Genomic DNA, 24,466 nt, shown 5'->3' with positions numbered 1-24,466 from the left:
CATCTAGGAGATGGGTCATATTAGCTTACTATGTCTCAGTCTCCTTCTTGTAATCCCCCTTGACCAGGGAAAAAGGAGCTGGTCCTGACTTTTCTGATTTTTTAAATGCTAGAAATGGGCAACAGAGGTGAGAAATCTTAGGGTCACTGGATAGTAGCTGCTCCCTCACTCAGAACTCATCCTCCTTCCCTGCCTTTGTACAGACATACATGAGCATGGAAGCATATTATATAACAGATGAGCTTCCTGAGATTGGCTGGCATTCTCAGATTCCAAGACTTAGGGGGATAACTAGCTAACCGAGGCTTCCTTCTTCCGTCTTTCATCAAGGGAAATGCTCTGATTATGAAACACTGAATCCTCCAGCCAAGCTAGTTCAAGTGGAAGAAGTCATTTTTACCCAGGCTTCTTCTCTAGGAATGGAAATAAGGTTGCAGACCCACAAGAAATGGGGGAGAGAGCAAAGCTTTCTCCAGGATTCTTGTTTTCAGTGCACTCAGAAGGCTCTTAATTGTGGATCCCAGACCAGCTTCCTCTCCCTCTTTGTGGTAGGGCCTTAGCAATCCCATGTAGACAAGCACCCTTTGCCCAGGGCTGACAGAAAGGACATCAGAGGACAAGTCTTTGTGTTGTTTTACAAATTCCCTAGAAAATCAGTTAGGTTGGGAGCTTTCATCCTTTCTCTCAGATCAAGATTTGAATGAGGAAGCCTGCATGCAGCAGTCCTACCCACTGGACTGCCTTCCCATTCCACCCACCCTAGAGAAGGGCTGCCTTGGAGCACAGGGTGGGTGGAGTTTCTCTCTGTACTTTGCTCCAGCTTGGACAGCTTTAGGGCAAGGTCCCTGATGCCCACAGAGAGCATCCCTGTCCTCTATCAGAAGACCCTGGGGTTTCTGATGGGGAAGCCTGTCTGTGTTCTAGCTATTGCTGGGGCTGCTGTCCGGCTGCCACCCCAGCTTCACTGGGGATTCCAGCATGCATTGCTCTGGGGTGGGGTGTGGCTCTTTCAGGGGCCCTTTACTCCCTCACCTTGAAAAAAGGAGGACCTCCCTTTGCCCATAGAATGGATATTAAACTGCTTTTGGACTCCTGCCTACCCTACCTTCCTCTGCTGTTCATGTAACTGCCCTGCCACCTCCCCATCCCTACTGCCTTGAGCCATTGATGCTCTGGCCAGTCTTACCATCTCTACCCAGACTAATTTGACCTTCTCTTTTATTTTGTCCTTTCAGAAAAGCCAGAGTTGGTATAACGTAAGTACTCGTGTTTCTCTTCACTCTGGGTATGTGTAAGGTGGGTGGCTGGGTTGAGGGAGGCAAGGGGATGAGATGTTCTGGAGATCAGCTTGGCCTTCATCCTAGGACTGCAGGCAGGGTGGGTCAGAGAAGTGGGTTTCTCTCCTTGCCTCTCCCCTCTTTCAGAAACTGACACATTAATATCACTGCCCAATCTAGGATGCATTTGGTACATGGTTATTTAGGGATGTCAAATTGAGCTGTTTGGCTCTGCTGTATTCCCAAGAAGACAGCTCTTTGCCCCTTGTCTAGGACTCACTGGTAGAGAAACTCACTGACTACAGAAACAGGTAATTTAATGGACAAAATGGTTTTCCAAATGAAGGCATAAGTCCTAGTGCTGTATAACAGAGAGCCAGCACAGGGGTCTGGAATTGGGGGCAGAGAAGGTTTTTGGAGATAAGTGGTCATGGTAAAGTTAGGGGATGGGACTGGGTCACATGATTTGGGAGTACAGGGTAATATCCACCATGTAGCACTGTTTGCCTCTCAAATTGATATTTCAAAAAATGATACTGAATTAAAAAAGGAAAATGGGACTGGGTTTATAGAAACCCAAATTGGTTAGAAAAATTGGTTAGAAAGGGAAATTTAAACCTGTACTTCAGAAGCTTTAAGTATATGAAGGACACACAAGAAAATCAAGAACAAATAAATAAAGGTATATAGCCTACAATTTAGAAAATAAAATTCAGTCTAAACTGTCAAGGAGGAGAAATAATGAAAAGAATAAAGCAGAACCAAACTTCTTAGGGAAAAAAAGGTATAGTAAAAGAAAATTAATGAAATAAGAAGCTAGAGGGGAGAGAAGATTTTTGAACCAGAAAAGAAGAGAAGTAATTAAATGCATATTTTAATAACTGGACCTGTGATTTCAATGATGTTGGGAGCTCCTGGTGAGTAACTTCCTCTACAAATGCAGGTCAGTGTATTCTCTGCAGTTGATAATCTTAGTGAGTTGCCTGGGCCTGAGAGGTTGTGACTTTTCCTGGATCACATTACCAGGATGTGTCAAAGGACTTGAACCCAGTCTTCCTCAACAGGGCTCTTTCTGACTCTGGAGCCTACTCCATTTCCTATGCTGGGGGGGAAAAAGAAATTAATATTTTAAGGTTAGGCGAGGCACAGAGAGAATGGCAGGGACCATGGTAGCGGAGAGAAAGGTGATAAACATGGCCAAATAGAATTGTTTCCACCTTTTAGGAACTCATTTATAACTGCATAGGTTTGGGGGAGAAAAACCATGGAGCCATCCTGGAACAGTTCTCCTCACTCCCTGGATCTACATCTGGGGAACCCATGGGCCTGAGAGAGGTGTCATGTTGAAATGAGTCCTAAGATCTTAAACCTTTTTCTGGAGTGCTGTTGGCAAGTTACCCAATGGAGCTTCCTGCTCCGCTGTACTTTGTCCTTTGGGTGGCTCAGTGGGGATTTACATTAGGAGATAGGAGTCTGGGTGACTGGCTTGACCTTCCTTTGTACCTTATTGTGATTCTTAATCCCTGACTGGATTTATCATCTCCTCAGCCCTCTCTGTGATCACCTCATCTCTTGCCAGAAACCTGGAGCTGGAAGCTGTTTCTGGAGAAGGACCATCTCCCATTTCCTGTCTGCCCAGCCTTTGCAGTTCTTTGACCACCTTGAAGAGATAGTGGGTTTTTTTGGGGGAGGGTGTATGGGAAAGAGGATAGTAAAGAACACTAGAGCAGAGACTTCCCTTTGGTGAGGAAAGTAAGAGATGTTGTATTGAACCCTAGGCAGAGAGAGAGAGAGAGAGAGAGAGAGAACTAGGGCCTAGATAACAGTTGTAGGAACTTGGTCCAAAATCAATACGGGCCTTGTATCTCCATGTTTATGTACAATAATGTTCTGGCAGCAAGCACAAATCAATTCCCATGAGATCTTAAAGGTTGTTGTTTTGTGCTATTAAGTGTCCAGCTCATACTGAATTGAGTTTAAGGGTTCATAACCCTCAGTATCACAGTGAATCCCTAGAAGGCAGTCCATGAGACTGATGGGATCTCTTTTCCTCCTTTAGTTTGAGTTGGAATAGAGGAAAGACAATAAACTGTGACATTATACCCCATCCCTGCCCCTCATTTTGTTTCTGAAGCCTATACCTTGATCCTGGGATCTGAACTCTGCTTCACTTGTCTACTTATTCAGGACAAGGTCACTAACCAAAGAGAAAAAAAAGCCCCTTTTGTTTAGAGATGGAGACAGGGGTTGGGTGGGCAGCCTGCCTTCCTAAGAACTAAACCCCCAAGGCAAGGAGTTTGCCTGATCTGAGCTTCCTTTGGGGATGCCACACATTTTTCTGACATCTCAACCTCATCCACCCTGAATCCATGGGAGCTGTGTGCTCTACCCCCCACAAGGAGAGGAGGAAAAAAAGCTGAAACAATGAATGACTAACCAGATGATTAAAGTAGTTTTCTTATCAGAATGTGTCCGACCCACCTCTTTCATTCTTGTGATCTCTGACCTCATCCTCTCTCTCTTTTCTTTGTCTTATACTTTTCTGATTTTTTTCCCCTCACTTTTATCCTCCCACTTTTCTTCCTAGTCTTCCTTTTCCCTCCTTTTTCTTCTCCTTTTCCCTCTTCTCTGCCCTGCTTGCTTTTTCTCCTTTCCCACTTCCCTCCTTCCCTTGAAGTCTTCTCTTCATTCCCTCTTCTGTCTTTCCCTTTCACTTCCCTACCTTGTCCTTTTACCTCAGTTTCCAAGCATGAATGAGCCTAAATTACTGTCAGCAAATAATTCAGGGTCCTAGAGATAGATCATGTCCCCTGATCAGAAAGATGAGAGAGGCCAGGTTCTACACAGTCAGGGACCCAATTTTCAGGAGATACTGTTTTTGGGTTCTAGAAAACCCCTGAAGTTCTGATGATGAGCAGACACATTAGAAGATAACGTACCAAGAGGGAACAGCCAGAGGTTTGATTTGAGGTGCCAGGTAGATTCCATCGGCAGCTAGAGACTCTGAAAAGTTGCATCTCCTGCTGTTCAGTCCTGTTCAAAGATCAGTCTTTCCAAGCAGGCTGGTTTTTTTCTTCTACTCACAGTAGTGGCCTACTCTGGGAAGCCAAATGAAATAATTCTTGACCATCTACCCACCACAAATCATTAGTTTACTGTGAGCTTTTCTCAATGGTACCTGAAATTGTTGCTTTCATCGCTTTCATCTCAGAATTCCTTCCTGTGTCATTTCACACTGGAGATTCCTTCAAGGGACCCAGACATGACAGAATTTGGGACTTGCCATGATCAGCCTTTTCTCCTCTTCCTCTTTCTTCCTGCCCTGCCCACCAAACACATACACACTCATATTACTTATATGCCCCTTCTACGCTCCCCCCACCCTCACCTCAAACACTCAAGTTTCCTTGTCTACTTGGTTCCAGCTCAGAGGCTAAAGTTGTGATGTTTTCCCTTTATCTGCTGCTTTTCTCTTGGTCCTATTGAGATGGGCTACATACTTGATAATAGGGTTGAGGAGGGATATGGGTGAGGTAAGGGAGAGACGGCTATGGTTGAAGGATACAGATGGGAGAAATAGCACATGGACAGGCCTCTGTTCCTGAGGAAGAGGAGTAGGAGGTAGAGACAAGGAGCTAGACAAGTCTTATGGGAAAGTGGTAGACAAAGCCAGGCAGGTCTGGGCCCCTCAGGGAGAGAACACTCTTCTGCTGCATGCTGCTCAGTCTCTATGGTTCTCAGTGTCTGATAGCCTTTCTCTCTCACCTTTCTGTTTTTTCTCCATGTGTTTTTCAGCATGAGAGACAGCACATCCGGAGAGTAAGCACTGGCTGCCTTCTGTGTATTTCTTGTAGTTCCTAGTGCCCTCGAGGGGCCAGCTGAAAGCAGTTCTGGGAATTGGGCTGGGTGGGCTGCCTCTCCCCCTCTGATATGAGCCTCTTTTGGAGGGCCCTGCTAGATGACCCTATTCTGGCCTTAACCTCAAATGGGGATATATAGTAGAAGTTAAACATGTTCTCCCATGCTCACCTTACATTGTGGTTAGACCCAGCCCTGGGGAAGACAGTGTCTTCATCCATGTGGCAAAGACCTACACATACTTCTCTAAGCAAGCCTGAGTGCCTGAATAATCCCAGCCATGTGTCTACATAAATCTGTTCTCATTCTGTGCACATCCTTCCCTATATACTGGCATCATGCCACATCCACTGGCTGTGCCCAGATACCCATTGATGTGCATGCTCTCATGGATGCCTGAGCCCACATCAGAGAACATCAGAAAGGCATGCCAATCCTTTTAAAGGAGTCTTCATGGGATTCCATTAGCAGACCCTTGCCCTGGCCCTGCTGCTTTGAACTGGTTTTCTTGATATCCCCTCTGAGCCTGTTTGATCCTCCCAATCAAGGGGCAAGTAGGTGGCATGGTGTATAGCGTGCTAGGCCTGGAGTCATTAGGTCCCGAGTTCAAATCCAACCTCAGATACTTACTAACTATGTGACCCTGGGCAAGTTACTTCATCTCTATCTGCCTCAACTTCTTCAATTGTAAAATGGGGGTAAAAATAGCACCTAACTCCCAGGATTGTTCTGAGGATCAAATGAGATATTTGTAAAGCACTTAGATTAGCGCCTGGCACGTGGTAGGTACTTAAATGCTTGCTCCTTCCCCTTCTCCACTTAAATGCTGCATCTATGATGCTGGTCTTTCTGGAATGATTTTTTGCTTCTCCTTTTTCTCTTTCCTTTCCTTTCTTAGATCTGTCAGCTAACTTCCATTTTTCAGAATTCTTTCTGAAAGGGGGTGGAGACAATTCCAATATACCATTTCCAGCACACTTACCTTGAGGGGTAAGGTGCCAGCACTCAGGGCAGAATCTCCCCCAAATGACTAAGGCTTCAGATGCCTTAGACACAGAGCCAAAGAAAGACCTGTTAGGACAAGTGGGTTGGTGTTGCTCAGGATGATGATCTCCAAGAAAGGCATCTCCAACTCCCCAAAGCGATAGGGAGCCCAGCCTAGGCCAAGCACCAGGAAAGTGCCCCTCTCTCCTAGCTCCCCTCGCTGGTCTTAGAGTCTCATAAGTTGGATGGGATTTTAGAGCCTTCAAATACCAGAGCAGGAAAGCCACGTTCTCAAGAGAAAACTAGTATCTATGTGAAGATATCCAGTGAGACAGAACCAGTTTCATCCTCAGGCTGTCAACCCTGCTTACAAATGGTTGTACTTGTTAGGAAGTTGGTCTTTATATGGAGTTGAAATCACCCTCTCCACAGTTTTCCACTCAGTGCTTAGGGGCCTAGCAGAACACATTTAATCCCTCTTTCATGTGGTAATACTCTAGATGCTTGAAGACAGGCTGTGATATCTCCCCTCCCACCCATCCAGCTGTGTCTTCTTCAGGCTAAAAAATCATCAGTACCACCATTTGGTCCTTGTGTGACATGGTTTCTAGTCCTTTCACCATTCTGGTTGCCCTTCTGTGAACATGGCATAGCTATTCAGTGTTCCTCTTAAAACATGGCACCCAGAAATGAACAATGTACTTGAGATATCTTGTAACCAGAGCAAAAGAATTTCAAGCATATTACTGGGGAAGACAGAGCATTATGCTATTTTTCCTGATGCCAAAGAACCAGAGACTTGGGAGAAAAGTAGTAGGACTTGAGGAGGGGAGGGAAAATGGGAAACTGGATAAGAAAACATGGAGAAGTTGAGGGGAATAGATGCTTTCTTTCCTGTAATTTGGACGTCTTGGAATGAAGTCTGCACCAGACATAGTCTGGAAAAACTGTATGTTCTTATGTCACATACTATCCTCTCCCCTGTTCCTTGCCCCCCCACCCCCACCCAGACTCCCATACAGACATGTAGGACTGTCACCCATTGAGACCTCATCATAAAGCAGTGGAAAAGTGGCCAAAAGGGATAGAGGAAGCAATCACAAAAGGTAGAGGAGGAAAATAAATAGGAAGGTTAATTCAAGATGATCAAAAGGAAGTATTTAAGGGGAAAGTATCTTCTATTTTCCCTGTCCCAATGGACTACATGAGATCCACCAGGGGACATAGGCATGCAATCACTCCCTTCTGCAGGGGGCAATTCAGAAGAACTCATACTCCATGAATGTGGATGGATTCTTTGTAGTGGACCTGTGACTGGAGGCAGCCTTGGGACTGAGCTTTCTGCCCCAAAGGGCTGGGTCAGTGTTCTTGCTTTTCTTCCTGATGGTGATTTTTATTTCATGTTCTGACTACGTTGAAGCCTTGGATTATTGACATGTAGTTGGTACCAGAGAACAGCACCATAGAAAACCTGGAAACTTCTGCTATTCTGAGTCTCAGGTTGCCTAAAAGTACTTGAGTTAGTAGGCAGCTGCCTCCTACCTACACAGTGTGATTTGAATGGAAGAAGGGATGGTTCTGGAGAAGGTTAAGGGGGGAAGGGAACCAGGGGGATTGAATCAAGCAGATGGGGTCAGAGGAAGTTAATGTGAAAAAACCAAGATAGTAGCAGGCAAGAAATCCTAGAAGCGATGTATAGTAAGAAGGACTGTCTAGCCTGTCTGAGATTTGATAAAGGGAGGTCCCTTACCTTCTTCCCTAATCTACCCACCCATCCCCTAATCCTGCTTTACCTTGTGTGTCCCTATGTCTCCAACTTCCCTGCCTGGTCTATTCTTATTTCTGACTCTTCTTTTCCTATTGCTTTATCACTTCCTTGTTTCTCCCTATACTGCCATTTCTCTAGCTTCCAGGCTTTCCATAGCCTGTTTAGTTGGAAGCTTCTGTTTATCCACCCAAATTTATTTCTTTCCTAACCCTTTTGCCCCTTCGTCTTGTCAATGCAGAGTACCACTCGGTCCCAGCTCCCCATGTTTATCATAGAGTTAATATTTACCCCAGGGTTACTTCCCCTTCCACTGGCCTTGGGAGCCTGCTTACAATGCACCTCTTCATAAGTAAGGAGGGGGAGGCAAAGGTAGACATATATGGAGTTGCATCCTCCTGGATGTTATCTGTTTGGGTGTAACTTGCTCCCACCCCATTACAGCTGGGACAAACAGTGCCATTTGCCATATCCTTTAGGGGTAATATAAGACAAGGATTCTTAATCTAGTATCTGTGAACTTTGAAAAAAAATTGATGACTATTTCAAAATAATTGATTTCCCTTGCAATCCTCTATATTTTATTTGGTGCAGTTGAAAACATTGCTCTAAGAAAGGGTCCATAGGATCCATCAGAGTACCAAAGGGGTCCATGATGCAAAAAAAGTTAAAGACTCCTGCTATGAGGGAATTGTTTTCAGTCTCATGGTTCCTCTAGATTTGAGGTCTGAGGTAGGAGGGAAAGAGGCATAAGGAAAGAGGCCATTGGCATTTTAGTGACTTTGTGAGGAGCTGTTGCCAAACCGTGCCCTGTTATCTAGGATAAGAACAGCACAGGAAATGACATGGTACCTTGAGATGGGTTGTTAAGGAGTGGGGTAGGACTGTGTACTTGTTTGTGTATGTAAGTCACATTTGTCACTGTGGTAGGGAAATTATTCACTCAACATTTATTCAACAGATGTTTATTGAACTCTTATCATGTACAAAGCAGTCTGAGAGATGCACATATATAGCCAGAAACGTACAGAATCAGAATCAATAGGTTTAGAGACCAACCCTCTCATTTTACAGATATGGCAGCTGAGGCCCAGAATGGGAAAGCAACTTGAATAGGGTCATACAGATAGTGAGGGGCAGAGGCAGAATTTGGACTGAGGTCCTTTGATTCCAGTGTTCTTTTCACTGTTGCGGCCCTCCCCCTGCATTCGTATGTATAAGGATATGATTTCTATCTTTAAGTACCTAACAGTTTAGGAGATAAATTTGTTGGGTGAATATCAGGGGATTCTGTATGCATACACATGTTCATACATGTGCACATTTGGCAATAGATAAGTTATATAGGGGTCAGAGTGTGTTTGCTATCTTCCTATTCCCTCTTGCCCTATAGGGGAATGGGGAAATACTCTACTATCTATTTCTGACATTCCCCGACACTGGCCACCCTCACACTCTCTGCTACTTTGGTGTAGACTCTACCATACTTGAAGCTACTTACTAGCCCATCTTGGCTCAAGAGGGACTGTGAAAGTTGAGGCCTACACAAAGCAGGGATGATGCCCAGATTGCCCTAGAGGCCTGACTTTCTTTCAGTGGCAGCCACTGAATCCCAATAGTAAACTTGAATCCTCTCTACAAGCACCAGCTTGGCACCTACGTCCAGTCATAGGTTTCTAGGCTTTTCTGCCCTCGTTCCTACTCTTATCCTAGAGGCCTGAGTTTTCCTGGCCTTCACAGTCTCCATTTAGCTGGGCTCAAGCTTTGTTATCTTTCTTCTACCTGTCTTTCTACAGCATCATGTTGCTTCCAGGGATGTCAGAGTTCTTAAAGAGAAGCCTCTGAAGAACTTGAAACTAGGGAACCCATCAATGTGATATGCCAAAGAAAGAACACTGCCCTAAGAATTGAGTGACCAGAATTCTCATCCTGGTCCTCCCACTAAAATGCTGTGTGAGTTTGGGTGGGTCACCTAACCTCCCCAAGCCTCAATGTCCTCATCTGTAAAATGAGGAGGTTGGACTAGTTGAGTTCCAAGGGCTCTCCACCTTGAAAACCCTAATTCTTTAAAACTCTTTGGAAAGTAGAGATCTTTCATCCCCCAAGTTCTCCAGCTCTTCATTCTCCCTGGCTTGAAATAAGCCTTGATAGATTCCTGACCATCCCAGCACTCCACTTTCACTGGGAAGCTGGTGGATGGGGTTGGTGGGAAAGTAAACACAGCAAAGGAAGCTCTCTGTTCTTTGAGTCTCAGATTTCGGATTTCATCATCAGAGCAGCATCTCTGGTGCCTCCTTCTCCCCTCCCTCCACCTTAAGCTCTGGCCAACAACTTTCCTTTGCAGGAAACATCTGCTGGGGAGGCTGGGCTGGGCCGGGGGTTATTGGAGGACATTGGCCAGGACCGTCCCCCAGATCCTGTAACTTTAAGTGTGTGTTTGGGGCTGTGCATCCTACCCTCCCTCCCTCATACCCTACACAGGCAACTCTAACAAAGAAACTGTTTGCCATTCAACCGCAGAGGAACAGGGACGGGTAGGGAGGACAGAGGAGAGGGGCTGAGACCGTTCTTGGTATGTCCAGTCGCAGCTGCCCAGGGTGAGGGAAGGGAGTCACAGCTACTGTGCTGTTGCTGGTGCCTGGGTGAGGAGTCTATACTTTATTGCCCTATCCTTGGTGTACCTTGGAAGTGACAAGCAGGGACTAAGGATTTGGGAATCCATGGTAGTACTTTGGATGAGCTCTGAGTCACCCTGTCATAAAGGCTTACAATGAACAGTGAGTCACTGGAGGGACTGGAGCTTTGAACACCATAGCATGTACCCGCTCCTGGTTCCATCTGTGGAAACTGCACCTGGGTTAGCCATCTGGCTGTGGCTCGTCCAGTGTGCCCCAGTGGACTTGGTGCATCTGTCACCTTTTCTGGCTCCCCAGCTTGCTGCTTTGGATCTTTGATTGGACTCTGACAGTTATAATCACTACTCACCGGAAGGAAGCATTTCACCATACTTCTTTCAGGGAATCCCCAGGAGTGGAGATCACCTACTTTGTGAGTGTCAGATGGGAAGAAAGAAGCTCCTCCTGTGACCTGCTCTAACAACGTCCTTTTGGCTGGACAGACATTGTGTTGAAAAGGAGCTTGAGTGTGAAGGGACGGTCACTGACCCTTTGCCTTCCTGCCTGAGGTCACTTTTCTGTTGTCCGTCCAGGCAAGACCGATTCTTCACCCTGTGGACAGTGGGGGAAGGGAGACCCAAGGAGCTGGACACATTAGGGTACTGGATGGGAGGGGAGCAATGGACTCTTTAACAGAATCTGGAGTCCTCTGGAGGCTAATGCTGGCTCAGGAAAGTGAGTCTTTGCTGTGTCACCTGCAAAGATTCAACAACTCAGCAAACTGTGAACACTGGCATTGCCATGAATCTGAAGAAATCCCAGCAGTGAGTTTGCAACCTGATTATTTTCTGTCTGTCTCTATAATAGTTTCAAAATTCTTAGCATTTCTCATTTTGTTCTGTTCCCTGAGAGTTTACTGACAGATAGATAGTGTCCGGGCTCCCCTGTTCTTTGACCTTCCTAACACATAGGGTGGAAGTGTAGCTAACTTTTGGAGGGAATAGCTCTCCAGGAATAAGAAGAGGGAAGTTAATGATAATGTCCAAGTCATTCCCACTGGTGAATAATGCTTGAGGGTAGGAAAAAAAGAAAAGCTGAAATAATCTCTACTGTGCTGCCGCTTCTGGAGCAGTCCATGCAGATAAACCATGCCGGAAGGCTAGTGAAATGAGTGCTGAATGAGTGTTCGAAATGCCGAATGTTAGTCTTTGCTTCTGAAACTTAGAGATCCCGGGTGCTGAATCTGAATTCCCTATTCCCCTACTCCTGAATCCACAGGATTCTTAGAGAAGAGAAGGTAACTTATTTTACCTGTTGGTTTGGGAAATGTGGCTGGGCCTTCTGCCCTTCTACACCTTTGCAGGCCTTACTCAGTAATACACTGGAAGTGGGAAGGGATAGGTATGGGGGTAGGTGAGAAGAAACAAGGTTTTGAGGCTTGCAGCAGTTTGGATAACAGTGTTCCTTGGGTGAGGGTGAGGGTCCACCTGAATTGGGTTTGGAGTACACTGCTAAACTGCTTGTCTCAGGGTGAGGCTTCAGACACAGTTCCACAAAATTTCAGGGCTTGTAGAGCTGGAGAATAGGGAGGTATCCATGTGATCTTTTGGGACTTCTCTATTCCTTCACATAGACAAAGCTTGAGTATCTGCTTTCCATCTCTGTCCTGGACAGAACACTGGACAGCAGTGGGAACGACAGTAAATGGGAATTCGATTAGACTTCAGCAAAACCTTCACCGCAGTGGTGATTAAACAAAGGCATATATGGAATTATTCCTGGAGAGTTGTCCCATAGAATGTCGAAGTCTTTTCTAACGCTTGAATTTAGTAGAATTATGGTGTCCCATTTAGGAACATCAGTGTTTTAAGGGCAGCTCACCTGGTAGACATTCAACAAAAGACAAACCATTCACATTTGTTGAAATCCCTGGAGACATCACCTTCTCTAGAAAGCCTTCATAGAAACTTTCAGGCCCATGAGCTCAGGGAATTGCAACATTAGGTTAAAGATCTCAATCTTCGGTTTAAGCCTTATCTTGGTTATTTAGGCTTTCCTAGAGAAATAACAATTCCATAGTCTCCATGCGGACAGGTGTGGTTGAACACAAAGGAAACTGGGTGGGAAAGTGTTCAGGGACCCAGCGTAGGCCAGCGCTACAGCTAGAAATGTAACTGAGAGCATATGCCCTCAGGGCAATAGTATGAATCTTATATCCTAAAATCAGAAAAGTATAGAGTCAGGATGGAAATGACGTAGCTGCATCAGATAGTGAGGTCTTTGAGGGCAGGTGCTGTTTTCTGCCTTTTTTTGTTTTTTTGTCTGGCACATAGTACGTAGAAATGCTTCTTGACCAACTTTTTATCCTTTCCTCTTGCAGTGATATTGTCCTTTGTCAGACTGCACAGTCACCTGTGGGTTTTCAGGGTTTTTGCTTTTTATAGATTGGGATGTATGCCCCTAGGAGGCGGGAACCATTTTATTTTTATCTTTATATTCAGTGGTTGGCACATACATGGTGTTTAATCAATGCTGTTGATTTCTTGATTGATTCGACTCTTAGTGTTACATCTGGGGGACTGACCACTTACTTCAGGTATATTGTAATGGCAATTCCATTCATTTATGGGTTGGACTTCTTAGTTGCCGATGCCCTTTCTAATTCTCAAAGGATGACTCCATGGGATACTTTATTTTATAGATGTTGGAGTTAGGAGCTAAGGATCGGGATCTATAATTCTGTTTAGAGAGTTTTCTTCCAGATGAGAAAACTTCCTGACCTGTGTAGGTTTGTGCCTTCCCTGTTACATTGGGTGTTAGAGAATTGCCTAGAACACTGGGAAATTAATGCCTTGCCCAGAGTCACACTAGTGTCCTTCAGAAGTAGGAACTGAATTCAGGTCTTCCTGGCTCCAAAGCCTGTAACCTATTCACTTTGTCATTGGTGGTGAATTGCCTTTTAATGGAAGTTTGGGCTTTAGCATTAGTCAAATAAGCTGCCTAATTCAAGAGACTTGGAAAACTTGAAGAATGGTTTAAAATGGGTGGGGAACCCGCAACCTCGAGGCCACATGTGGCTCTCTAGGTCCTCAAGGGTGGCCCTTTGATTGAATCCACACTTCAATAAAAGGATTTCTTCTGTAAAACTTGAACTCAGTCAAAAGGCTGCACTTGAGGACCTAGAAGGCCACATGTGGCCTTGAGGCTGAAGGTTCCCCACTCCTGGAACTTTAAGAGGTTACTCACATCTCAGACACAACCATTTTTCCATTTCCAAGATCTTTTCTTTTTTAAAAAAATATAATTTTTTCTTAAAGATATAATAATTATGCATGGAAAAGGCTATTGCTAATTGGGCATCAGGGAGGACATTTGTCCCTTTCCTACACCTTCCTTTTGGAGTTCCTTTCACATTCATGTCCCCCACTTTGGGGTGGGGGTGAGAATAAGAATAACTTTGGAAGATTCAACTTAGGGCTTCCTGTTGCTTCTGGAGGGGTGCTTCACCTCTCTCTTTTCTGTTCATACCACACAAGGCAGGACTGTGCATAATGTGGGTATACTCATCCTTGTTAGCTTTCTCTCAATATGGCCCTGGGAGGCAAAGTCTACTGTACTCTCTCTTTCTCTCCATCCCACCACTCCTCCTACTCCCTACTAAACCTCCTGCATAACTTGGCCTTGCTCTACGTGTTGGAAAAAAGTATTTCATCCCCTCCTTCTTAAAATAGGGGAAACTGCTCTCTGCTAATATACCTTCCCTCCCTTCTGTACTCTGTACCTCTGGCCTCCCCAAGTGCCTTCCCCTCTCATCCCCCTAACCTTAACTGTTTGTCATGCAGGTATTAAGCCCAACTTACAAGCAGAGGAATGAAGACTTCAGAAAGCTTTTCAAGCAACTTCCTGACACAGAGCGTCTCATAGTTGGTAAGCCAAGAGTGACCTCCAACCGGGGCTCATTACTCAGACTGTTTTATCAGGGAAAGAATACGGCCCTAAGCTATTCCGGATACTAAACTGCTCTTGGAGCAGAAGGATGTTAGGCTAACACTTAGGGGTAGCCCATGGGAGTTTGGGGGAGATATGCTTCCTTATTTTCAGGTGGTGAGATGACCCAGCCCCTATGCTGGGAGATTAATACAGTACTTTACAAACTTTAACTAGATAAACATTGTTATTATTATTAATAATTATCAAGCTGTAAACACTTCTGCTCACGTTATTTCTGCCTGATCTAGATGAAGAGCTAAGGAGAGGGTGTGGATTTGTAGGGAGAAGGTTAGAGGGAAAAGTCAGGCAAGATAGCTAGACTTCATTGGGCTCTTTGCTTCACGCTTTCGTGACTTAATGGCTTGCAGCTGCCCTCTAGAATGGCTTCTACTTCTGTGAATGTTCCCATGATGGACTGAGGCAAATAGAAATGAACCTAGGCCCCCTGTGCCCAGTTCCCTTTGCTTAATTAGAGGGCTATTCAATTACAAACCCAGGAATTAACCGCTCCTCCAAATCCTTTGGGGAAACCTCTCTTGATCCTCTTCTGTGAATTTCCTCATGCTGTTACAACAGTGTCAGGGAATCACCTCCTGTACCGGGCCACTCTCCCCTAACACTCTGACTTCCAATGGCACTAAACTTCCTTCTGCTTCTTTAACCTCTGGGTCAATAGCCTCTTGAGCTGGAAACCCTTTTTTCTCTCCCAGGCATCCTCTGTCTTATCTGTCTGGTTTAAGACTCTCCGGATAGGTCTTCATCTGTTTAAGCCTCATGGATGGTTTTCCAAGACCTTGAGAACATGAGATGCTGTATCCTTTCTGGGCCTCTCATTCCTGGTCAGCAATGGAAGGTTCTCAGTTAGACTTGGGTCATTATTTTCTCAGAGTTCATTAGGGTCTCTTGTAGATGGGGCGGTGTCTCCAAACTGCAGTGACTTGGCAGCGGTTTGCTGGGAATGCTTCCTGCTTCTGACTTCCCCTCTTCTCTCTCCTGCCCTAGATTACTCATGTGCGCTCCAAAGAGACATTCTCCTCCAGGGCCGACTCTACCTCTCCGAAAATTGGATCTGTTTCTACAGCAACATCTTCCGCTGGGAAACTTTGGTAAATACCTGAGGCTCCATTCCCCTTTGGCTATGGCAGAACAGAACCTCTCCAACTTAATTCCTATACTAACTTGATGCTCTGTCCTGGGCTTTAATATAACGATATAAATAAGCACATGTTGAAGAACTACAGGTCCCAAATAAATTGAATTTCCTTTATTTTATCCACTTCCACATTTGTTGAATATGGGAGGGAACACTGTGCATAAGAGGCAAGGAGGGGGATGGACTTGGGGAAATGTAGATGGGACCTAACTGTGTGTTCATCCCTTCATTGCCGAAGAAGACCATGCCATCAGAGAAATAGTGACATGACTTGCACTTGACTTTGTTTTGAGTGAGGGAGGGCTGTGCAGGTCACCAGCCTCACTTCTCCTCCAGAGCCATCTGAATCCAGTGACCAGATATTCATCAGGATGACTGGAGATGACCCAGGATGAGGCAATTTGGGTTAAGTGACTCGCCTAAAGTCACACAGGTAGTGAGTGTCAAGCGTCTGAGGTGACATTTGAACTCAGGTCCTCCTGACTCCTGCACTGGTGCTCTATCCACTGTACCACCTAGCTGAAATGGGACCTATGAAAATAGGGAAGACTACAGAGAACCTAGAAGGTACATTGGAGGTAGGAGACTTGGCTTCTGGTCCTTAATATGCTGGTAATTAGCTGTGTCAGTTACCATGGACCAAGTTCTGTTTCCTCATCTTTAAATTGAGAGGATTAGCTAGATGAATTCCAGGATCTCTCTCAGATCTAGATGCACGTGGTTGACAATCTCATTTTGTCTTTCCTATTGCTATTGGACGACTCTCTGCCCAACTCTATTAATGTCCTTTTTTCCTTGTTGCTCCTTTTCCCATCTTGTGGGTACTCCAGCTAACAGTGAGATTGAAAGATATCTGCTCCATGACGAAAGAAAAAACAGCTCGACTCATTCCCAATGCAATCCAGGTTTGCACAGACACTGAAAAGGTAAAGTTATGCCATTTCAAAGGCCCTCTTTACCCACCTGCTTCCAACTGTCCCTCTGTTACCTCTCTCCCCACCCCCGCACTAATGTTCATGTTTCTGATGTTACTATAAAGGGACTAGAGGGAGAAACACTTGTGAAAGCCTGGAGGCAGGAGCAGGAGGCAGATGAACTGATAGGTTGCTTTGAGGGGGTGGAGTGCAGGCAAGGGGAGGCAGAGAGCTCTTAGGGAAAGTCAATTGAAACTCACAGGCATGGGTCCTACCCAGATATGGCCTACCCTCCACTAGGCCAAACTGGATGACTTATGTGCAGATTCAGTCATCTCAGGTCTTTGGAAAGGTTTCTATGATCACTGATCTTTAACTAGGCCATGAAGATTAATGGGGTTAAGAGTGGGCCAGGCTTCTGCTAAGGAGTAGTGAGATCCAAAGATTCCTAGGGGCCTGGTTCATAGCTCTTTGTTGTCTAATGGATAATAGAGGCCCAGGTTTTCTCCCTCTAGTTTGCCATTTTACTCCACCCTTTCGTTCTCCCCAGTTTGAAGTGGAAGAGACTGAGGGTAGAAGGAAGTCAAATTCTAGGTAGTTCTTTGTGAATGATTGCTGAAAGTTTGGGAGGAAAGGGAGGTTGGTTTTATAATAGGGAATGATCATTTTTAGTTACCTAGATATCCAGGTTTCTTGTTCACATCCCTATTCCTTAACACTCCCCTCCAAAATATACGGATGTGTGTGATATTATGGCCCAGTGACTTCGGATAATGCAGTCCAACAAACATTTATTGAGCACCTTTTTCATGAAAAGTACTATACTAGTTGCTGGGGATGTAAAGACAGAAGCTAAACACAAGAGTTTATATGGTAGTGGGGGGATACATTGTACAATACATGAGCAAAATAACTTCAAGGAGAGAGCATTCTGTCGTCTCTTGCTCGTGCTCAGCACTTTAGTTTGGCAAACAGTGGGCACTTGATAAATAGTTTGTCATTCTTTCATTCAAACTGGGAGTTAGTGGTGCTTAACCTCTGACAAGTAGAACTTTTAGAGGTAGAAAGGCCAGGTGACTGTTCTCCTGTTACGTGGCTTTTCTGAACAGGCCTGACTTTCCCTTTTCTCTCTCTTGCCAGCACTTTTTTACATCCTTTGGGGCCCGAGATAGGACGTATATGATGATGTTCCGACTCTGGCAGAATGCCCTTCTGGAGAAGGTAAACATAGCCTCCCTTCTCAAGGTGCTACATTTGCTCAATAGGCCTCAGTTTCTTCATCTGTACAATAAGAATAATACTTTGCCCTCAGGAAGCTGACCTTGGAATCAAGAGTATCTGGGTTCCAAACCCATCTCTGACCCATACTGACTGTATGCCCCTGGGCAAATCACTTACTATTCCAGGAAATTCCCAGAGATTATCATTTGCTGAGAAGGTGGTGATCTGCATTGGTAAAGGAAGTTCTTCACCAAGAGTTCCCTAAGATGATGAAATCATAGAGAACATGAGAAAGTGAAATCAAAACCCCAAACTTTCCCTGCCTAAGAGGATTGTCCTGAGAATTCCCTGTGCATATTTAAATGCTTTGTAAATGTAAGTGTTCAGTCATTTTTCAGTCATGTCTGACTCTTCATGACCCCATTTGGGGTTTTCTTAGCAGAGATATTAGAGTGGTTTGCCATTTGCTTCTCTGGCTCATTTTACAGATGAAGAAATGGAGACGAGCAGGGTTAAGTGACTCGCCCAGGGTCATGCAGCTAATAAGTGTTTCTGAGGGCAGATTTGAACTCAGGAACATGAGTCTTTCTGACTCCAGGCCCAGTGCTTTATTTACTGTGCTCCCAGTTGTCCTTTGTAAATAGTAAAGCAATATAATCTGCCTCATTATCATTATGAGGCCCATTATGAGAGAGGATTTCTGTTATGATTTGGGCTAATGGAGATTTCTAGAGTAGAAAGACTATTGGACACAGAGTCAAGAAGGACCTAGATTTGAGTCTGACTTCTCATACTTTCCAGTCATGTGAAGGTGGGCAAGTCACCTAACCTCTTTGTCCTGGAGATCCTGAGTCATTTGAACAGCAAATCAGAGCAGCAGTGGGCAGGGATCCAAAGACCACTACATTCTGATTTCATCACCTTCTGAGGTCCCAGGGAGCAGACATGGGGGGACTGATGGATGAGAATTCTAAAGAAACAGGTTCCAGCTAATTTTGAGAGCAATTCAGCAATTTGGTAGCTCTGGTTTCTATTTTCTTCTATGGGAGTGAGCTCATCACTGAATGTGTTCAAGCAGAGACTGTCTAGAATCATCTCTAGTAGTCCAGTTTAACTGGAGTATAGAGTACTCAGAGGGATATAAAGGATGAAAGTGGGTTGGCTCCTGATTGTAGAAGGCCTTGAATTCCAGTCTGAGGGGCTTGGATTGATTCATTCAGTAGGTACAGGATCTTAGTCAGTCAGTAAGTATTACGTAAGCTCTTACTGTGTGCCAGGGGAAGTTAGGTGGTATAGTAGATAGAGCATCAAGTCTGAAGTTAGGAAGACCTGAGTTTAGATCTGGTTTCAGACTCTTAGTAGTAGTGTGATCCTGGGTAAGTCACTTAACCCTGTTTGCCCCAGTTTCCTCATCCCACTCTAAGCATATGATTTCCTTTAGAATACTAGACACCCTGTGCCAAGGGAGACCTGGGTTTAAAAATCACTTTTAATACTTAACTAGCTACATGACTTGGGCAAGTCACATAATTTCACTGAGGCTCATCTGTGTGAGGTAGGACAGGGAATAGTCTCTACCTTGAAGATTTTGAGGATAAAATGAGGTAATACATTATTGAAAGGCTTTTTCAAACCTCAAAAGCCTCATCTAAATGTCAGTTCTTCTTATTCACCCAGGATCAAACTCTGGATGCTTTTGTCTTGTGCTGACTATATCTTTTCCATGTTGTTCTAAGAAGCCTTAAAACTGGAAATAAAAAATTTATTATTAGACAGATAATGGAATAATTTAAACGAATCTTGAAAGCACTTTCCCTCCAAATCTGAGGGAGAAAGAAGTCAAATCAAGTTAAGTCAAAAGGATTCATTAATGGCTTTTGATGTCTTGGGCACTGGGCTCAGCACTGGGAATGCAAAAACAGGCAGAAAGACACTGCCTGCTTATATTCTAATGAGAGGGAGGGGAAGAGAGCACAAGAAAGGATGCTGAAAAGGGGTGGAGGTAGAGAAAGGCATGATAGAGGAAGTCCAGAGAGATATGAGTGGAAGGCAGAGAGCAAAGAAGATGTGATTGGTCTGGGCACTGCCCTTAAAATGGAAGTTCTGGGAAGAACCAGCCAATGAGAGAAAGGGGTGGAGTGTCTTCTAGAAGATCAGGAATGGAGTAAGCTTTCTGGCTGAGGAGGTTGCTATGTAGTGGTAAAGAAAGTCCAGAGAGAAGAATGAAGACATGGCTGGTTTGGATGCTTTCCTTAAAACAGAAGTCTGGATAGACCATATATGTCATCTAAGGGCACTCATTGCCCTGAGTTGAGGGCTACTGGGATCTATCCTAGAACTTAGGATAGATCTGTCCTGGATTCTAGCATGAAGGAATGTGGGGGGAGTTATAGGTAAAAAAAGAACCCACAGTTCTTGCCCCTAGAGGAAATCTTGTGTGTGTGTTTGTCCTTCATTGCTGAAAAGACCATGTCATCAGAGAAATAATAACATGATTTGCACTTGACTTTGTTTTGAGTGAGTGAGGGCTGTGCAGGTCACCAGCCTCACTTCTCCAGAGCCATCTGAATCCAGTGACTAGCTATTCATCAGGATGACTGGAGGTGACCTAGGATGAGGCAATTGGGGTAAAGTGACTTGCCCAAGGTCACACAGCAGTGTCTGAGGTGACATTTGAACTCAGGTCCTCCTGACTCTTGCACTGGTGGTCTATCCACTGCCCCACCTAGCTGCCCCCGAAGAAGTCTTAGTCTTGTGAGAAAGATAGAAACCTACGTGTCCATGGAAAAGGCCAAAGGAAATAATACAAATGAAACAAATGAGTACATTATGAATTCAAGAAATATCTGTTAAACACCTACTATGTTCGAGAATAGGGTATAAGTATGGAGAGACATACAAAGATAATTAGAGACATACAAAGACTGCTTTCATAGAGCAGTCTGCTTAGCAAGGTAATAAGACCTACACAAATAACTTTATAATAATAGCTACCATTTATGTCCTCTTAAAAGGTTTTCAAAGCACTTTACATACATTCTCTCATTTAATTCAAAATAGAATATGATAAATGCATAAGGGAAGCACACACCACAACCAAGATGTAGTAAGAGAGTTCATAGGAAGGCAAGATTGCTTCTGATTGAGGGAATAAGCAGTAGCTTCATTAAGGAGATGGCATTTGAAGTAGGTCATGAAAGTAGAGAGCATTTCAATAGGCATAGATGACCAGGGAGAAGGTATTATATGAATATTGGATGGCATAAGAAAAGATGTGAAATCAAGAAGGGAATGGGTTATAAGAGGATCGTCTCTAGTAGTCCAGTTTAACATCCCAGAGGTATGCAGAATATGATATAACTAGAAAACTAGGTTGACTCCTGATTATAGAAGCCCTTTGAATTCCAGTCTGAGGGGTTCAAATTGATTTATTCCATAGGTGTAGGATCTTAGTCACTAAGCATTTATTAAGCTCTTACTATGTGTCAGGGGAAACCAGGTGGTGCAGTAGATAGAGGGTCAGGCCTGGACTAATGAAGACCTGAGTTCCAGTGTGGCTTCAGACCCTTAGTAACTGTGTGACCCTGGGCAAGTCACTTAACTGTTTGCCTCAATTTCCTCATCTATAAAATGAGCTTGAGAAGGAAATGACAAACCACTCCAGTATCTTTGCTAAGAAACCCCTAAATGGGGTCATGAAGGGTTGAGCTAGAGTGAACAAAAACATGTGCCAGAAACTGAGCTGGGGTGGGGTGAGGATACAAACAATAATAAAAACCAAGACAAACTTGCCCTCAAGGAAGCTGGAAGAAGGGGAGAGGAATATGTACTCATCGAGGGGTGTGGGGGCTAGGGAGAGGTGGAGAGTTCTGGGAGAATTACTGAAGCAGCATTGGTACTTTTGGAGGAAAGGAGAAAAGCTGTGGAAAATTTTTTTGAAATGGCAGTCCTGGAGTCCATGATTCTGCCCTCTAGCTAGAGTCCAGTCAGAGGGGCAGAGGGTACCGATCATATGTGAGTACAAGGCCCATTCAGTCTTGAAGCATAACAAGTTTTCCCAATGCTGAGTAGAAATTCTGGGGAGAGAAGGCATGATGGAGAGGTCCAGAGAAGTCCCAAAGCAAGATCTGGAAATTAATAAATGCCTTCACAAAAGAACCCCAAATAGAACTCTGATTCATAGGCTTGTTAAATCAGAACCATAAGTAGGGGTGAGGGGCAGGACTTGTCTTTAGCCCAAGGCTCTGAAATTTAGAGGGCATTGGTATCATTTGTTCTTCCAAAGATAAAGAATTTAGCTTAGTATATAGTTAGCCAGACTCACTAGTTAAAATAGGAAGCTGCCAGATGGCTAATTTCTCTTCCTTCCTTATTCCCTGTGCCATGCTCCCTCTTGCAGTCTTGCATTCTTGAATTCTTCCTCCTCCCCCATGGGGCTTTGTTTCCCAGTATCTGGGATACCTACTCCACCTTTCACACAGCTTGACCTTAGAAGTGCTAGTCATGGCTCTGTGCTAAATTATTTTCTTCCTATCTTCTCTACAGGGTCTGAACCTTAGACTTTAAGATATATATCAGCTAACAAATTTGATTAGAGTCAAGTAGGTCTAATTAGGAAAAAGGGAGGGGGTAGAGATAAACTAAGGGCTGAAGGTGATGTGGTTTGGGGTGCTGGGAACCCTGAAATGTAAGGTACAGGGTGAGTCTGCCTGGAGATAATTCAGCACTCAAGCCTTCTTTCAGTCAAGGTAATGTAGTTTATTGTAGTGCCAATAGGAGGGATTCCTAGTGAGTCTGTACCTTAATGGAGGTGAGATGGTACTTTTATACAAAAAAGACAGTGAGGAGCTCCAGATGGGATTAAGGCGTGGTAAATAGCCTGGGGTGGGCCAGGTGCAGACCTTGGAAGGAGTTAAGTGGTCTGGGCTGGGTGGGAGACTGACAGATAGACTTTTACACATTCCCCTCCCCCCACGTGGAAGGGTTTCACATTGCCTTTGGTTTTTGTTGACACCTTTACTAATTGGGTAGAAACTTCTCCAAATGATGAAATGATGGGACCTGGACACCTAAAAGGAAAACACCATGTCTTTGAAAACAGTCCAAATCAGTGGCATTTTCACTAGAGGCATCTAACCCGTCTCAGCCCACCCACCTAGGTACTCCATAATCCTTTTAACAGCATTTTCACTGTGGTTTCCCCTCCACCCTCCAGACCACTTAACTTCTTCCATTGTCTGCACCTGGCCCACCATAGGCTATTTACCACTCTTTAATCCCATCCCAGTCTTCTCAGTCTTTTTTTTTTTTTTTACCAATCTCATCCTCATTAAGGTACAGATTCACAAGGAATCTCTTCTGGCTTCTGTTGGCATTACGATAAACCTCGCTACCTTGATTGAAAGAAGGCTTGAGTGGTTGAATTCTTTTCAGGCAGACCCTCTGTACCCCTACATTTCAGGGTCCCTAGCACCCCAAACTGTATCAGAGGGACAAGCAAGTGGAAAGAAATGAGTCATCCTAAATAGGTCTATGGTGTATGTAAAAGAAAGCTAAGGGTAAGCTAAGAAAGAAATAGTAAATGGATCCCTCCCACTTTGTGTGGGAATCCCCTTAAGAGCACACCAGAGGTGGATAAGGCATTGCCCTCTGCCTAGTTCCCCTAGTGTCTGAGGCAGTTTCTTGACCCTTCCTAAAATTCCAAGCAGTACACACAGGTAGGCAAAATTGATGTTTCTGTGTTTGTGAAATGACCATGCTTAAGGAATAGAGGGATTGCTAAGTGTGAGGCTAGCGCCTCTATACATTCTTAAAAATAAAACAAAAAGACCTTTGGTTTGATCCTTTCTCATGCTATCTTCTTCCTTTTCTGCCTTCTGCCTCCGCCCCACTCTGCCTCCCTCCCACCCTCATACGCTTCTACTCTCCCACTCTCCCAAGCCTCAGACTCAAAGAACATAAACATTTGGTCAAATGAAATAACATATGTAAAGTGCTCTGTAAATGCTACAGTTTTTATTATCTGCCTTTAGTCAGCCCACTCAAGAGTCTTTCTCTCTTACCCACCCACCCCTGTCCCAGTCCACTTTTCCTTTTTCTACCAGAGATATTAAACCCCATGAGAACCAAACTAAAACAGCACTGGGCAAGGAGCCCAAGACCACTGTATTCCTATTAAACTCACTTTGTGGTGGCCCTCAAAGAGCACATCAGAGACCAATGGGAGTTGCAGGGAAGAAGGTTCCAGCTCATTATAAGGAAGGAACATCTTCGTAGTTAGATCTGCCCAGCAATAAAATGGTTTTGTTCATTAGATAGTGAACTCATCACGTGAAGGTATTCCAGGTGACAGAGGCTGATGTGACCACTTGTCAAGGATGTTATAAAGGGAATACCTTCTTGAGTGAGAGATCCAATCAGATGTGTTCTCAGGTTCCTTTTCAACTCTAAGCTTTAATTTTCTTAACTACTAACTTCTGATTTCATGGAATCATAGAACTGAAAAAAAAACCAAAAACCCTACTTAATCCAAACAATATCTGAGCAGACATCCTCTCTATAAAATTACTGACAAGGATTCATACAACTTTCACAAACAGCATGGTCTCAGGTCGTAACAGAATTCTCTAGATGTCTTTTGACCAGGCCAGAGTACATTGGGATGGTCCCCTGATTTATTCTTGACTCTG

General features: G+C 44.4%; 1 protein-coding gene across 14 annotated transcripts in view; it reads left to right on the top strand.

The window, feature by feature from the left end:
• GRAMD1B (GRAM domain containing 1B) overlaps positions 1–24,466 on the top strand; it is a 333,834-nt gene that overhangs the window by 287,038 nt on the left and 22,330 nt on the right. For 12 of the 14 annotated variants that reach the window (XM_072612892.1, XM_072612891.1, XM_072612889.1 and 9 more), the window contains 5 exons: positions 1,236–1,256; positions 14,342–14,426; positions 15,492–15,595; positions 16,473–16,568; positions 17,697–17,777. In XM_072612892.1, the coding sequence (XP_072468993.1) occupies positions 1,236–1,256; positions 14,342–14,426; positions 15,492–15,595; positions 16,473–16,568; positions 17,697–17,777 (387 nt within the window). The other 2 variants (XM_072612898.1, XM_072612902.1) reach the window with 2 other exon arrangements.

Source organism: Notamacropus eugenii, chromosome 5 (assembly GCF_028372415.1).
Source record: "Notamacropus eugenii isolate mMacEug1 chromosome 5, mMacEug1.pri_v2, whole genome shotgun sequence".
NCBI classification, from domain to species: Eukaryota; Metazoa; Chordata; class Mammalia; order Diprotodontia; family Macropodidae; genus Notamacropus; species Notamacropus eugenii.
This window is presented reverse-complemented; position numbering and strand designations above follow the sequence as displayed.